The following is a 16,826-nucleotide window of genomic DNA, read 5'->3' as shown; positions in this document are numbered from 1 at the left end:
AAAAGCTGGCTTGAAAGGAGGTAGAGTGAGTTTCTCCAATACAAAGTTAAGGTCTCAGGCAGGGGTTGGAGCTCTCCTGGGTGGTCTCATGTTTTTGGCCCCTCTGAGATACTGCTTTAGAAGAGGATGAGAGAAGAGGGGGGGGGGGGAGGATGAGAGAAGAGGGGGGGGGGGTTCTGTGTTCTAATGAGCTGAAATGGCTGAGGCATGGACTTTTATGGAAGAAAAAAAAAGACAGGCCCTTGTGAAGCATCTCAGTTAAGTCTTGCAAAATCTGAGGTAAACTGGGCACTGCTGTGCTCATCCCTTGAGATTGATTCCAGGCAAAGAATCTTTTTCCATTTGTCAGCATAAGATTTTCTAATACTAGGTCTTCTTGCCTCCAAAATGATATCCATCACAGGTTTGCTGAGGGATGCTAAGGGGGAATTTAAGTGATAGATTCAATGTTTGGAGCTGAGGGTGCAGAATGTGGTTCTGCTGCTGAGACAGTAAGGAAGGTGTCTGAGGCAGGTGCCACGGTGAAATGTGTGACACAGTGCGCAGGAGTGGGTCCAGTGTTGGCAAGGCCAGTCTGGAGCAATCAAAATCATTTTTGGTTTGTCCTGTTTGACTTTTAGTAGAACTTTGGAGAGCAAAGGCAGTAGGGGAAAGGCATAGACTGATAGTTTTTTCCAGCTGAAGGACAGAGCATCCACTTTCCAGGCTTTTTTGTGATGGGTTCTTGTGCAAAATATGTCCAGCTGGCAGTTCTGGGGTGAGGCAAAAAGATCTATGTCTGGGCTCCCCGATTTGCGTGTCAACATGTTGAAACTCCGTGGTTCCAGTTTCATTTCGTGTGGGCCCATGAGATTTCTGCTTAGTTCGTCTGCCAGAACATTCAGCATTCCTGGCAGGAATTGGGCTTGTAGTTGTACTTGGTAGCTCAAGGCCGTGTTCCACAATGCCATGGCTAGTCTGCAGAGTGGGTAGGAATGTGTACTCCCCCTGCTCGTTTATGTACCACATAACCGTGGTGTTGTCCATCTTTCACAGTAATTGTCCTGGATGAAGGTAGTCCTTGAAGGCTGTCAGTGCATTCTGTACAGCAACATTTCTTTTTGATTGACATGAAGGTGCATTTCATTTGGGCTCCATTTGCCCTGAATGCACTAACCTGCTAGATGAGCCCCCCATGCATAGTCTGATGCATCTGTAGTTAGGGTCTGGGTGGCAGGGGGTGGTGTGAATGGCAGTCCCTTGGTTTGGTGGCGGGCCTCTGCCCACCACAGGAACTCTAGGCGCAGGCAAGGTATGATAGGAATTATTGTTTCCAGGCTGTGACAATGCTGACTTCATAAACTTTTTAAGTACCAATGAAGTTTCCTCATATGCAGTCTTGCATATGGAATTAGAAGAATGCAGGAGGCCATGAACCCCAAAGGCTTGCAGCATTTGTCTTGCAGATAGCAAGGTTTTTGTGGCAACCTGTTTGAAGTAAGTCACCAAATGAATTTGCTTTTCTGGCATAAGGAAAGCCATCTGGGCAGTTGTATTCAAGCTTGCACCCAGGAATGTAATTTTTTGAGAGGGTACCAGTTGAGATTTCTTTTTTTTTATAGTGTACCCTAGACAGGTTTGAACTCTTTTTGCAAACGCCAGATGTTTTAGAAGAATGGCCTGGTTTTCTGCCTGAATTAGACAATCGTCCAGGTATGGATATATTTGAATATTTCTTTGCCTGCAAAAGGCAATTACTGGAGCCAGGCACTTTGTGAATACCCTGGGCACAGTAGAAAAGCCAAAGGGCAGTGCAGAGAACTGATAATGCATGCAGCCTGCTTTGAAGCGTAGGTATCTTCTGCAAGATGCCCCGATTGGTAAGCCTCTTTTAAATCTAAAGTTGCCTATCAGGCATCCTTGCCTAGCATAAGAAGTAACTGGTGAAGACTCAGCATCTTGAATTATGGAATGTCCAGAAAGGTGTTTAGAGTAGACAGGTCCAGAATTGGACGCTATGTTGTCTTTTCTGGGTACCAGGAAAAGTCTGGAATAATCCTTGTCCCTTTTCCTCTTCTGGTACTAGTTGAATAGCCCCCATGTTTAGGAGGGAAAGTACTTGTTTCTGAGCCTCTGCCCACTGATTTGGGGGCAGGCCTGGCCACCCGTTTGGAGTTGGCAGCGTGTGGAAATGAAATCTGTATCCCTGGGACACTATATTTACAACCCATTTGTCCTGGGTTATAAGTTGCCAGTTGCTTGAATGAAGAGCCAGTTTTCCCCACAAAGGGGCAGCTAAGAGGCAAGTGCTTGGTAATTTTAAAGGGAAGTCATTGAGACTGTTTACCATAGGGTGGTGCCTTGTTGTTTCCAGATTTGGAAGTGGAAGTAACCCATTGCTTAGTTCTGTAAGTCCCTTGGGACTGAAACCTGGTGCTTTTAGAATGTCTGGGTTTGGCTGGAGTGGCTCTGGAAGGAGCTGGAAAGGACCAGTTCTTTGTAGGCCAGTGCCTACTAAATCTAGGAGGTTGTACTTGTAAGAAATGTTTCACAGTTTGCATAGATTTAGCTTTATCTTCCATCTTTTTTAGAACGTCTTCAGCCTTATTGCCAAACGGGCGGTCCTGCTGCAAAGGAGCATCCAAACGTTTTGCTTTAACATGATCAGGCAGAGATTGCTCCTTAGGCCAAGCATGCCTTCTAAGCACAGACCCAGTAACAGCAGCCCTGCAAGAGGCCTCTAAAGAATCAAAACAACATTGCAAAGTATGTTTGCCAACTTGTTCAGCTGAATGCAATAAATCCTGTAAATCTTTATTCTCCACACAGTCAGAAATCAACATAATTTTCTGTTTAAGCAGTCCCATGATATATGTTGATATTTTAGCATATGGAATTGACAGTTTAAAGCCCTGATTGCTAAGATTGCAGAAGTATAAATCTTTTTACCCCATCTATCCAGCGCCCTGGAGTCTCTATCAGAAGGGGTAGGATTTTTAGCAGTAGAAGCCTTAATGCCCTTGGACCCCTGAGAAATGGTTTCAGGGTCCGCAAAAGGATTCTTGAAAAGGAATTTGTGAGACTCGGGCTGGTTTATTAGGGACTGCAGGCAAGGAATCAGGGGCTATACTGGATTCCGAAAACACATCAACAATGTCTAGTACAGGAGGTATAGCCAAAGGCCTATGCCGAAGAAGAAGGAAATCCCTAAGCCTCTTTTTGGATTCAGAGAAATCCTGACTTTCCCAGTGGAAATGCTCCCTTAAGGTATGTAAAGTTTTCTCAACAGAGAAATCCTCAGGCGGAGAGGCAGAGGGAATGGAATCCTCTGCATCAGAGTCCTCATAAGTAGGTATGGGCAAATCCAGATCATTAGAAGAGTCAGAAGAAACAGAGTCCTGTTCAGAAGATTCATAGTCAAGTTCAATCCTAGGCCTCTTGGAGGGGGGGGGGGTTGACTACCCCTGATTAGAGTAATTAAATCTTCAGCCATTTTGATCATTTGTTTTTTTAGGCATAGGGGCCTGAACATGTGGCCTGGGTGTCAGTTTTTTAGACATAGATCGAGATTTAGGCCTTAATACTGAAGTTGGAGTCGGTTTAATATGCAAGTCTGTAGGCCTGAATACACCCTCAGAAGCCGGTGCCTGCTCAGCGGCTCCAGACCCTTCCAAGGTAGAGACATCCGCGGGTTCAATATGTGAAGCACCTCGCGGCATACCGGACTCTGAATGGGTCTCAGTAGAGGCCTGTGAATCAGAAGTAGCGGGTATCAGGGGCTGTGAAAAAGCCTCACTGAGTACCGGCGAACTGGCGACTGGCTTAGGAGAAGCGTTGTCGGCAGTTTTGGACATCAACTTTTCTTTGCGTTTTTTCGGTATTCTGCTAGTCAGATGGCTAACAGACGTCATTTCTGGATAATTAAACAGTGAGGCGAAATATTTAGAAGCAAAAATGTACCAACGACGGATAGTGCACTGATTAAATAAAGCACAAAACCGACAGCAAGGTACGTCGTGGTCAGGGCCTAGGCAAGGAATAAAGTACAAATGAAAATCTTTATGAGGTACTTGCTTCCCGCAAGTAATACAATTATTAACCTTTACTGACATCGGTAAAGGAGCAAGAAAATGTTTCCCCAATGGGGTACTTAGCTTTTAGTTGAAGCCTTCGGTTCTGAAACTCGAAAACAAACGTTTCAGGAGTCGGCCGACCAGCACTTGCGAACTGCTTCTGCTTCGGGCACCACGCAGCAAGAAAAACTGATGTAATGGCGTCGGCTGCATGTTTTACACCCCTGACAACCTGACGTCATGGAAGAAGGGACAGCAACCAACGTAGAATCCAAGACTTTGTTAATCAGGCCAACTGAGGCAACCTGCCAGCAGATTACCCATATGTAATGACTGCAACAGTAAAACACGATGAACATCTAATTTTGCTGTATATAACATGCAGTTTACATCATGCATATTTTATGCAATTACTAATAAGAACAAAAATTGTTTACTCAGTTACTTTTTTTCCTTTTTCGTGTCATTCTAAACATTAACGACAAAGTGGGGTATATGCTTTACAGTCCACTCACTAGCTTAAAGAAAGCAAAAGTCCAGTCCTTCTCAGTGACATTTTCTTAAAAAGCCATATTTCACATGCGTTTGATGCTTTATAATCTCCCATTTATATACCAATTTCAATTCTTCCCTTTCATTTCCATCTCCCAACACCAGACTCTGATTCAAGTCCAACATACTCCTGAGTCTTCTAGTCAACTGTTATGCTTTTTTTTTTTTTTAAGTCTCTCTCAAGCATTTTCCTTTGGAACACTGGAAAAGGCTTCCCTGGCAGAATCTTTCCATGGGCTTTAATGTCAGAAGAATGAGAATCTTTCCATGGGCTTTAATGTCAGAAGAATGAGAAGCCAAGTTCATTTCTCCTTGTTGGCTCACTCTTTGTTGGATAAACTTTTTTATTCCTTACTTACCCTGTTCTACATCCAAAAATGTCTTTGACCCTCCAGGAAAAAAATATTCTGAAGACAGCTGGATACTGCAGCTTGAAACTCATTTGCCTATTGACAGTCTGCAATTATTGGAATCAATTTGTTTCTCTTATATCAGCTGTACTGTGAATAATCATTTCCTACACTCTGCTGTCTCCAGTTTTTAATACGTTTCCTTCTGCCACAGTTTTGTCAGGATGAACTCTTTCTGCTGGTATAATTTCATAACGTTTTGTCAATGTGCCCTTTCAATTAATTAATCCTGCTTTGGAATTTTAGTTCAGTTGCTTACTTGTGCTTTCATAAAAAATAATACAGTCTGTTCCTTTCCTTTGAGTTACTCTGGTACAGCAGACAATCTTAGGTTTTCTCTGCATGCTCCGTCTTCTAATGATATTTTTTGAAACAGCTCTTCTTAGAGCTCATACTCAGCCAGCCTTTTCTTCATTTCAACCTCTGATGTTTTGCAGTTTTATCAGTTCATTTGAATAGCTAATTAGAACTTCTATTTTTCTAGCCTTTTGTTGAGTTGATATACTCCTTTAACATTTCATTTATTTTAATCACCTCTGAGTACATTTGATTTACCTTTTTCTCTACATTACTGGAAGCCATCTCTTGTACCAAAGCTGCAACTTGGACTGCTTTTTGCTAAACAGCTGCAGGATTCTTCCCACCCAGTGTTTTCCCTTCAACTTTTTTGGTTGATTTTCTTTCAGGTTCTCTAAATTTCTCCTTTGTTGGCATCCAAACAGTGTACTTGCTAACCAGTAACTGAATTTTACTCAAGTTGTGAAAATAACTGGCTTATTTCAGTTCTTTTTTCACACTGGTAGAGCTTGAAATTAAGCTACTGATTAGCTAATCAGTATGCAGGCATAAACAAAGTTCCAAAACCCCTTCAAGTTTTTGGTGAAAATAAAGGTTAGGAAATTTAAAGTACAACAGAAGTGAATGACCTGAAAAAATAGAGCAGTAAGAGGATTGTAGAAGAGAGATTAATGCAGAGATAGCCAACAATGAATACATGAGTGAGCAAGTTACACATAAGCAAGAAATAAAAAAATATACAATATATATTTATAAAAAATATTTAAAAAAAAAAAAACGACAGAAAATTTACAGGGACAAGAAAAACAGCTGGGAGAAGTGAACGAAGGACTGAATGAGCACTCAACCATGCCACAAGATTTGCTAGTAGAAAATAAGAACCTATGAGCTCAAGATGATTCGACTGAAGATAGGCTGGTGTGCTTAGAGCGGTAGACGTAGAAGATAAGGTCCAAAGGAAAACATAAAAACAAATGACCGTCACAGAGAGGTATGAAGGAGGTGACTCAGTAGTAGTAGTCGCTGGACTGATAGTAAATATGGACTGGTATTTTCCAAGCCGAGATCAACACAGAGTGAGCCATACAAGACAGCGTGGCACCCTGGGGGTAAAATTACTAATAAACCTCCCATTATACTGAGGTTTCAAACTTATGCTCTCCCAGAGAACATTTTAAACTGTGGCAACCTGAGAAGAAAGTGAAAATTGGAGATAAATATGTTTTTGTGGACACAGATTTCTCCTTTGAGACTGGACAGAATAGCAATAATTTAATTTATTTGTCTTTCTTTACCGGTAAAGTCTGACTAGGTAATACCCATTTTCAGTGGAGACCCGGGGAGAAAAGTTCCATTTGCTTACATTGCATTATACCAAGGTCCAGTTAAACACAGCAGTTACATTTCTATTTACATTTGTACACAAACAGTAGTTACATTTATACATTCTAAAATTTTACAGTTGTGCAAGTTACTAAAGAGAAAGCCCGTTTGCAACTTAGTGGATTGTACAGGCAGGTATATATAAAATTGTTTTTTCATTTCATTGAGAGGTTGAGAGTATTCTGCTTAAGGAGAGTATGTGGGGAGTATCGTTTGGTGAACACAAAGTCAATCTTGTCATGAGCATGTGCAGGACCAGGACTGGTGAGGACGTTGCTTAAGCAGGTTTAAAACTATTGAATTTGCCAGAGAGTTTTAAGTTTTATTTGTGTGGGGATACTAAGCCGGAGTTTAGCAATGTATTGGGAGCAGAGTGAGTCTCCTGCAACATTACTTGACTTACTTGAATACTTGCATTCATGCCAGTGATTAGACTTCCAAAGAGAAGGGGGTTCACTGGAGAATGACTTACCCAGTAAATTTTACAATTTTTCACCAGGGTATGGCCATACTTTTAAGGTTCCTGCACAGACAGTGGATTTTATCAACATGTCAGTGAACCACAGACTTAATAAGGGGCCTTTGGAGGAGCAGAAAAAATAATGGACATCCACACAAAGCTGGAAAAGCAGTCTTATTAGGAGGAAGGTGAAATGTTATTTCCTGCTTTTTAGAAAGCAACAAAGACTAAGAAGTTGGAAATAATTTGCAAAGTGCAGAGAAGGAAAGATGACCGGGGGACACAAAGAGGAAGTAATCTGGACTTTTATTTATCAGACAGAAAATATAATGGACTTAACAGAGAGAGTGATACATGGATGGACACTGACTATTAGTGGCACTGTGTAAAGCTGCTGAGAATGGGAGTATAAGAAGCTCAAAATTATGGTCATTGTTTCGGTAAAGCTTTGCCTCTTTTACCTCAATCTGACAACGACACAGAACATTACTGGCATCAATAGTTTGCTTTTTAATATTCTTCAGCCTCTCTTTAACATAATTAAGAATTGTGTGCATGCTTGACGTTATGTGGCTGCTTAATGCAGAGCTGTACGAGTTATAAAGTTTGCGTTATGGCAACTGGGGGGGGGGCTGGTATTAGGTCTAAGAGGGAAACAGAAAGCAGAGGAAGTACATTTGGTGTGGGAAGGAACCTACAACTCTAGTATGTAATGCCAACTTGGAAAGAAACCCTTGTACATAATAAAGCAGGTTTTAAATATGAGGGGATGGATGCAAGTCAATGTCCCGTAATGCTGGGAGCTGTTGTTTAACAGGAATTGAAGCAATTGGGAAGGGAAAGAGGTGGTGTAAATGTCATGTTAGTGACAAGCAAGTGCTATATCTAAATGTGGGATTTTAGGGAAGAGTGGGTTATAGAAATCCAGTGCTGGCTGTAAGATGAAGAAACAAGGCTAGCAAACAATAGCAAAGTAATTGGCATTGTGGACTCCATGGAGATGGGAAAGGATTGAAGGGAGAGACTTTACATTCAGCACAGTCTTTTAGCAGATGTGAGTGAACTGGATGTGTAGAGAAAGGTTTGCTGAGTTGTGAGATCAAGAGATAGGCAGACAATGGAGAAGGAAAATGTACCAGTGGTTTAAGTTTCAGACCATACTGGTGGGGTTGACAAAGAAGAAGGTGTGGAAATGCAAAAGAATAAAAGAGTTGCTGGCACAGTGGAAGGTGGGAAGATTTGTAAATAAGAGGTACATTTTCTAAGGGACAGTTAGATGAATCAGTTGAGTAAGGAGGAAGGGCTGAGCGAAGCAGAGTGGCATTTAAGATTAGGGAGGCTTTGAAGAAAGGCTTTAAGTTGAGTGGAAGAGCAATAAATGGAGGAAGGGAGATGTACAGAAGCATATGCAATTCTTAGGGGTGTACTAATTTGAAGACAGAGCAGTTGAGAGTTATGAGTTGGGGAGGGGGGGGCATGCAGAGGAGTCTTTTCTCTACTGCGTTGTCATAGTTATAATAGTCTGGTGCACAAAGTAAAATTGACTCTTTGTGGAAGCAGTGTATATACATACATATGTAGATAGTTATTAACTGGTGGGGGGTGGAAGGGCAGAGTAATGTAATGGGTGGAGTTTGTAAAAGGATACATTTTCGGGACATGAGAAGGCAGTTAAGGGTGAAGCAAAACAGTGGTGAGATAGGCAGAGGAGAGGATGGATAAGGAGGTGCAGTTAAATATTAAGGCATGGAATGTGAATGGCATAAGAAACAGTAATAAGCAGAGTGTTGAACTAATTAAGGACAGCACAGGCAGAGGCAGGAGCGATTACTGAGACACATTTGGAAATGAGTGACTACAAGTAATCGGGGAGAAGAGAATTTGATTTAATGGCTAAGTCAACATGGGGAAATACAAGAAGAAGTAAAGCAAGCATAACCACTCAAAGTGACAGATACAATAACTATAAGGAAGGGGAAGTAGGCAGAGTTCAAAGGCACATGTTTGGGAAGATGGGTTACAGTGGTAGCAGCTGATATCCTGCCCAAAGCAGGTAAAAGGGAAAAAAATGAGAACAATTTTGTGAGAAATTCTGAGATTTCAAGAGGAACTGTGGATTTATATAGAAGACTGGAATATCATGGTGAAGGAGGAGGAAGTGGATTTGGGCCCAGAACTAGAAGGTTGTTGAAGGAAGGGAAACTTATAAGAAAATTTCTGGAATCTGATGGGTAGATACAAGGCAAATGAAGAATAGGAAGGTTGAAGGAGCATATTACATAGATTATTCAACAAGACATGGCATCTGATCAAGGACTGAAAGGTGTTGTATAATAAAAGAACACCAGGATAGATTAAGAATGCCAAGTGTAGAACCTATTACATATACAGATCATGCAATAAGTGGAGTGAAATTAGTTCGGGGAAAAAAAGAGGTGCATTTGCAGATACAGTGGAGGTTTCCTGCACATTGGGTGGATGATGAAAAGGGAAAAAAATTATAATAGGAAAATCTGAAAAAATATTGTGGGAAGATAGATGAGAAATGATGGAAGAATGAGTGGCAGGTGACCAAAGGAGAGATGAATTCTAGTACACAGAGTTCTCAGAGGGGAAAACAGAAGACAGAATAAGGGAAGGGGAGAAGTTGAAAGAGAAGTTATGACTGCAAAAAGATAGAAGAGTACAGAGATCAAGATGTAGAAGAGAGAGAAGGAGATAAGGCAAAGGTTACAAAATGGGAAGATGACAGAATCTGTAGCAAAAGAATAGCAGTGGAAAGGTTTATTTTAAAATTAATCTGAAAAATGACTTAAGTGTTGTCTCTCCCACTGCAGCAGCAGAAAGTGGAAGGGGAACATATGAACTGTGGGATGAAGGAGGAGAAAGGCAGAGGTTGAAACTGGAGGACATATTACAGGGGGTTAGAAGTTACTACGAAGCTGTAGATGGGAGGGGACCAAGGAGACTCTAGTAAAGGAAAGGGAAGGAAGGAACCTGGATGTACAGGATGCTGAGAGTTTGGTAGGCCCTATTAGTACTGAACAAGTGGAACTGGCATGGAGGAGAATGACAAACAGTAAATCTCCAGGAAGTGATGTATTACTAATAAAGTTTTAGGAGTTGCAAAAAGAAAAATATATTAGAAAGTGGGTATTATTACTTGATAAGAACCCCCTTCCCTCTTCATTATGGAAGGAGTCAGTGATATTGGTTTTGCCAAAAGATGGGAAGGATGCAAGATTCACAGCTTCTTATAGACTGATTTTGGTCTTAAAACAGGATTATAAATGCTTTATGATGGTGCATGGTGGAATGGGTAGGACAGTTAATACCAAACATTATCCATGGTGATCAAACAGGATTCGTAGGTGGAAGGAGGATGACAGATAATTTAAACAAAATGTCTTTGTTGATTGAAGACACACAAGAACAGGGTAGGGTGTTAGCCTTAGTCTCCCTTGATGCTGAGAATGCTTTTGATAGAGTGGATTGGCTGTACTTAATGGAGTTACTGGAAGGAAGCGGGTTTCCACCAAAGTGAGTAGTACTGCTGAGGAAGATCCATCAAGAAGCAACTGTGCGAGTGAAGATTAAGTTGAGAATTTCATGCGAGACTTAAATAAGAAGGGGCACTACGCAAGGATGCCCACTGTCTCTACTGTTGTTTGTCATCTATATTGATTCATTAGCAGAGGTGATTAGAAAGTCTGGTATAAAAGAATACAAATGAGAGGGGGAAAGAGAGAAAAATCTCATTATATGTGGATGATACACAGGTGACATTAATGCATCCCACGGATGACTCAGGAAGGTTGCGGGAGATTGCAGGAATATTTGGACAGATAGCTGAATATAGGATTAATCAGGATAAAACAAAGACTCTAATACTGGGATGCAAATAGGGGGAAGAAGGGATTAAAAGTTTGGAAGATGGAATAGGGAAACAGATAATGCATTTAGGAATAAAATTGAGGGCAACAGTGGAAGAGGCAGTGAAGACAATGTAGGAGGGAATCCTGCAGAAGGCAAAGAAGCAATTGGAGAAAAGGCAAATGTCAGGATTTGAAACTGATCAGAGAATACAGATACTTCAAATGTCTATTATGCATCCCTTTGTGGATCCAGATGAAGCTTTTTGGGTATCTACGAAGAAATAACATTAAAAAAATGAAGCAATTAAACAGACAGTTTTGTCTGAACAGTAAAAGGCCAAGAGTGAGACAGCAGCTACAAGGGAAGGCCACTGTAGCAGCACCAAACATACAAGCTGACAAGCATGCTCCAGTCAGCTAATGTTTACTCTGCTTGAGCTACACATCCCTGACCCAGCCCCACTGCTGTCTTTACAGGAAATTACCATCAGCTTCTAACATCTGCTAGATGTCAGGACAGCAGTAACTCTGGCAACTGCCCATCTTCTTCTAGGATGGGCCAGACGACATCAGCTTCTCAAAAATCCACCCTTCCAAACCAGCCCCCCCCCCCCCCCAAGTGCTCAGGTAATTAATCAATCCAAGGTCATCTGGTTCACAGTCAAGGGGAATACCAGACATGAAGAAACATTTCTTACCACGCTTTTTAACAATGGTGTCAAGGAAGGTGGATGTTGATTATGTGGTGGAATGGAAGCAAATGAAAATGCAGAATGAAAGTCCATTAAGGGAAGACGTGATTTGTTGGAGGTTTTATTAGAAAGAAAGGAAAAAGAGGTTAAATTGGGGTAGCCAAAGCAAACACAAAGGTGATTCAGAAGAATGTGGAGTGGACAGAGATGTAGATACTTGCAAGAGTAGGACTGCACTGATAAGAATGTGGAAAGAGGTGAAGAATAAGTCAATGATATGCAGATGGTCAAAGAGACAGAATCTAGTGAAGTACTGGGATCAAATATGAGGATGGAGTAGGTTGAATAACTGGCAGGACACGAGAGGAATTTCAATTGGATATTAATATGGAATATGAATATCAAGGACTAAAGAATCAATGCAGAAAGAGAAGGGGGAGCTGGGAGGAAGATACTCCAACACCCGACATAATATTAGAAATAGAAAGTAGATGAAAAGAGGAGAAGAGAATGGCAGGGTAACTGAGAATATGCAGAAGGTGGCTTAACAGATTATTTAGACAATTGGAAAGGCACTGGAAATTAAAATGGAAAAAAAGAAAAAAACTTGGGAACAGTACAGCCACTGAGGAGTGGGGAAATATGCTGTTGCTCCTAAGGTATGTAACAAAAGTTCAAATGTTCTATATTTTTGCAAGGAAATGCCTGCATAAATGCCTTTACAGACTGGTTAGAATAGCTTGAATGTATCCAGAAGGGGAGGATGTATGCTGGAGATGTAGAGAAGAAACAGGCACATGGACTCGTATGGTTTGGGTGTGTGGGGGATTGAAAGACTTTAAAATATGATAATTGGGATGTGTCAATGGGAGAGATTCTGTTGGGTGGGGATTATACTAGGTAGGTTATACGAAGGAAGTGGCAGAAGATGAAAAAAAAAGGACTGAATTATTAATGACAACTGCCAAGAAAAGAGTTACCAAGAAATTAAATGAGGAGGGAGCACTGAAGGGAGAGGAGGTGTGGCAGATGATGCCCAGGCTAACGGAGAAGGAGAGGACAGAAGTAGAGAGGAAAGACATGTCCAAAGTCAAGAAAACATGGGTAGAGTGGATGGTACAGGAGGGGAGAGAGTAAGGGGTGCTATAGAAATGAGAAACACCCATTACTGATGGAGGGAGGGCATATTTACAGACGTATGTAAATATATGCAAATAAGTTTAAATTGAATTGAAAGAAGCAATTTATGTAATGCTGAAGTACATGATAATTGTTAAAAATGTACACTGCATGAAAGCAATGAGAAATATCGTTATGGTTTGTTTTCATTTCTAATGATATGTGTGTCTCTGTTGCAATTGTAATTTAATAAAGAAGTTTAAAAGAAAAAGACATTACCTTCCAGCATCTAGTGGGATTTCCCAGTTTAAACCTCCAATATTGGTTTCCCAGGAGCGCAGCATTCTACCTCCTCCAGACACAGTGACTGCATCTACAAAAATAACCAAATTTAAGTGTTACTCAATCATTTACTTGGTAACTAAGTCGACTGACCTAGAGAATTTTTTTTTTAATTACACCAATAATACAAAACTAAAAATGTTATTCACACTGACATAATAATGCGACATTCATGAGTATCACAAGACAAAATACTTCCAATATTTAAGGTACAGCATTAGAGAATGGTGATTTCATACAAACAATTTAAAATCTGTAAAAACAGTTTCCAATATTTGATAAAATCTAGATACTGGCTCAGCAGCAGGAATCTCCTAACTTATGGATGTTAAAGTGACTGAAGCAGGATTTTAATTAACTTAAGGTCTTAGTCAGGAGTGAAGGTAGAGGGGAATGGAAGTAGTTGGGTGCAGCACAGGCAGTACAGCAGACTCAGCACATGCTGAAAGTGATGAAACAAAAACCGTGTCACAGGACAAAGCTCTTAACTGAATGGTAAGCACACACCCCATCCTCACTTATGGTCACAAGCGTTGGGAAGTGATGGAAAAGCTGAGGCTGGGGTTATAAGTGGGAAAAATATGATTCCTTCAAACAGCTGCTGAGTTAATGCTATATGACATGTGGTGAGAAGCTTAGTGACCCAGAAAGCCTCAGAGTACAGATGATGCTCTTGCAGGTTCAAGAAAGCCAAAATGAGAGGAAAATGATATCTTAAGGCTGCAACCCAAAGGGCTCCCACTGGAGTTGTGCCAGGTATGGTTGACCAACTGGTAGGACGCTCCAGGACACACCCAAACCACAATGCAGTGATTCTATTTCTCAGCTCAGCTGGGAATGCCAAGGAATCCCCTAGAATAAACTGGAACATGTGACTGGAGAAAGGGAAATTTGGTTTGGCCTACTCTTTGTTGTTACCATGACCATCACAGGGAAAGGTTTAAATTAAGTAACTTCACAGCATGAATTCTAGTATTTCTTCATGACACATGATACTTCTGTACAACTGTAAGTTTCAGCCTGGGTTAAGTCTACTACATACTGTCACAGGACACCCATCTGTTTACTGAATACACTACTACATAAACTGTAATTCGGGAAAGAAAGAAAAAATGAAGCTTTAAAAGTTCTGCCAGCTCCAACACTCTTTCCCTTAAAACAAAATGACAAGGGAATACTCCCTTACAAATGATATGGAGGCCATTTACTGACGGGTAATTACTAACTGACTGAAACTCAACACTTCTCAAATTACAGCCAAGGTAGTTCATGCTTCTTTTTTTAAACATCTTTATTGAATTATCACTTGTGATATAGGCAAATTTACATTTATACAAAAGTAATCAGACTGTACTAACAAATTAAAGGGCCCATAACCATACCAGAAGAATGTAGAGCCCTGGCAATCACTGACACACAGGTTAAAACAACCCTATGCAAAGCCAAAAACACAGCTTCAATGGGACCGGACAGTGTCCCAGGTGGTGTCTTACGTGAACTACAAAATGAACTGACCCCTCACCTAAACACACTGTTCAAACTCAGTCTCTCTACAGGCTACGTACCCATATACATATATTGACGCACAGCAACAGTTATCCTACTCCACAAAGGTGGAGCCACAACGGATCCCGGGAACTATCACCCAATAAGCCTGACTAGGCTGGTCTGCAAGGCTATGGAGTGCATCATCATGGAACTCATTAACAGAGACATTGGGAACCTCCAAACTTTGGATCCTACCCAGTTTGGCTTTGTTAAGGGCAGATCATGCCTCCTAAACCTGGTGGACTTCTTTGAGACAATTACCAAGGCTTTAGACGAAGGAAAGGAGATCCACACAGCCTACCTAGACCTCGCAAAGGCTTTCAATGCCATTCCCTCATTCTGGTATTATAGACAAGCTCACCAGCCTGAACATAAACCCCTACATCACAAGACGGGTTGCCAATTGGCTCGTGGATAGAACTCACACGGTGAGAGTTGCAGGCTCTAGGTCCGACTCTAAACTGGTTACAAGTGGCTTCCCCCAGGGCTCAGTCCTGGGACCCCTCCTGTTCGGTATATACTTCTCAGAGGTACAGGCAAGCACAGGAGGACTATGGCTGACCAAGTTCGCAGATGACTGCAAACTGGGGGCCATAAGTGACTCTCCAGCTGATACAGACATCCTCCAGAAGGGTCTCATTGAGATGGATACCTGGTGTCAAAATCATGGCCTCAAGCTAAATGCCAAAAAGTGCACTCATCCGCTCTGGAAAAAACGAAGTACCTGTGAACTACCAAATACGTGATAGTCCCCTAAATACAGAAAATGTAATAAGGGATCTGGGGACCTGAGTAGATAATAATCTCTCCTTTGATAATCATATTGCCAAAGTGGTTAGAAAATCCTTCTATGTGGCCCACCTAATCACAAAAGGGTTTGCATCTAGAACAAAAGAGGTTATTGTGCCCCTCTACTCATCACTCATCAGACCCATCATAGAGTACAACGCCCCATTTGGGATGTACCTTACAAGACACCTGCAACAACTGGAAAAAACACAGAAGTACCTCACCAAGAGGATTACTGGCCTCAAACAGATTCCCTATGCAGCCCGACTGAAGAAACTCCAGCTGTACTCTGTTACATACCGCTTACTCAGAGGTGATCTCTGCCTGACATACAAGGCCACGTCCCAACCCAGAATTGATGGGACATGCTCAACCTAAACAAAAAACAAATCCCAGAGAGCCACACGATTTAAGGATCTAAACCTCACCACAACGATAAATAGGACATGCTGGAGGGATAGATTCCTGTCCCAGAGACTCCCCATGCTTTGGAACAGGATTCCAATCTACATTAGGCAGAGCCCCTCACTAACACTCTTGAAGAGAAACCTTGACAAATGGATGGGAAATAGAAAATTTACCCCAGGGATCACTGCAGTGGCTCTTCTGGACAGAGGCACAGGGAACTAATGGCTCTGCTGGACAGAGGCACAAGGAACTAATCTAAGGGGGGGGGCAAAAGCCAACACATTCTGGCTAGGCTTACAGATGCCCTCGGGCAGATAACCCAGTACTTGCCTATGAATCTATGAACAAACATTATACTTCATATATATATTGCAACATATCATATAACCTAACCTACATTGCACACATTAACAAAGGGGGAGGAACTGAATAAACGAGAATCGCCTTTATTAAGCCATCACTTACGACATAAGCAGTCATACAGTTATATAAATGAAAACAAACCGCACCAACACAATCCTAGTTGCAAGCACTTTACATCACAAACCATACTGACAAACTCCCAGTTGCAAACATTATACAGCACTTACAATCTACCCACTCATTTTCATCAAACATTAGGTAGCTTGTTTAAGTCCTGCTTTCTTTTAAATCTCATTCCTCCCCGGTATGTACTGTTCCCACAATTCCCATTTTTTCCTATGTAGTTTGCTCCTACCCTTTTCTAAAGATCTCAATTCCAGTTGTTTTACCTGTGTTACTATATTCACTACTACTAATATAGTTGCTTTAGATTCCGATTTACATTTTCTAGTAATCGCTTTTTTTGGCAGCCACCATAATTAGATACAGCAAGGCCTTACCACGTATAGGCAATTCCGATTGTGTATCACATCTCA

General features: G+C 41.4%; 1 protein-coding gene across 1 annotated transcript in view; it reads right to left on the bottom strand.

Moving 5' to 3' along the window:
* The window catches only part of EMC1 (ER membrane protein complex subunit 1), a 1,424,536-nt gene that overhangs the window by 1,263,801 nt on the left and 143,909 nt on the right, over window positions 1-16,826 (bottom strand). Inside the window, exon 5 of the mRNA XM_044087063.1 lies at window positions 13,120-13,213. Coding sequence (XP_043942998.1) covers window positions 13,120-13,213 — 94 coding nt within the window. The remainder of the gene's footprint in view (window positions 1-13,119; window positions 13,214-16,826) is intronic.

This window comes from Protopterus annectens, chromosome 1.part1 (assembly GCF_019279795.1).
Source record: "Protopterus annectens isolate FY-2018-M chromosome 1.part1, PAN1.0, whole genome shotgun sequence".
NCBI classification, from domain to species: Eukaryota; Metazoa; Chordata; order Ceratodontiformes; family Protopteridae; genus Protopterus; species Protopterus annectens.
This window is presented reverse-complemented; position numbering and strand designations above follow the sequence as displayed.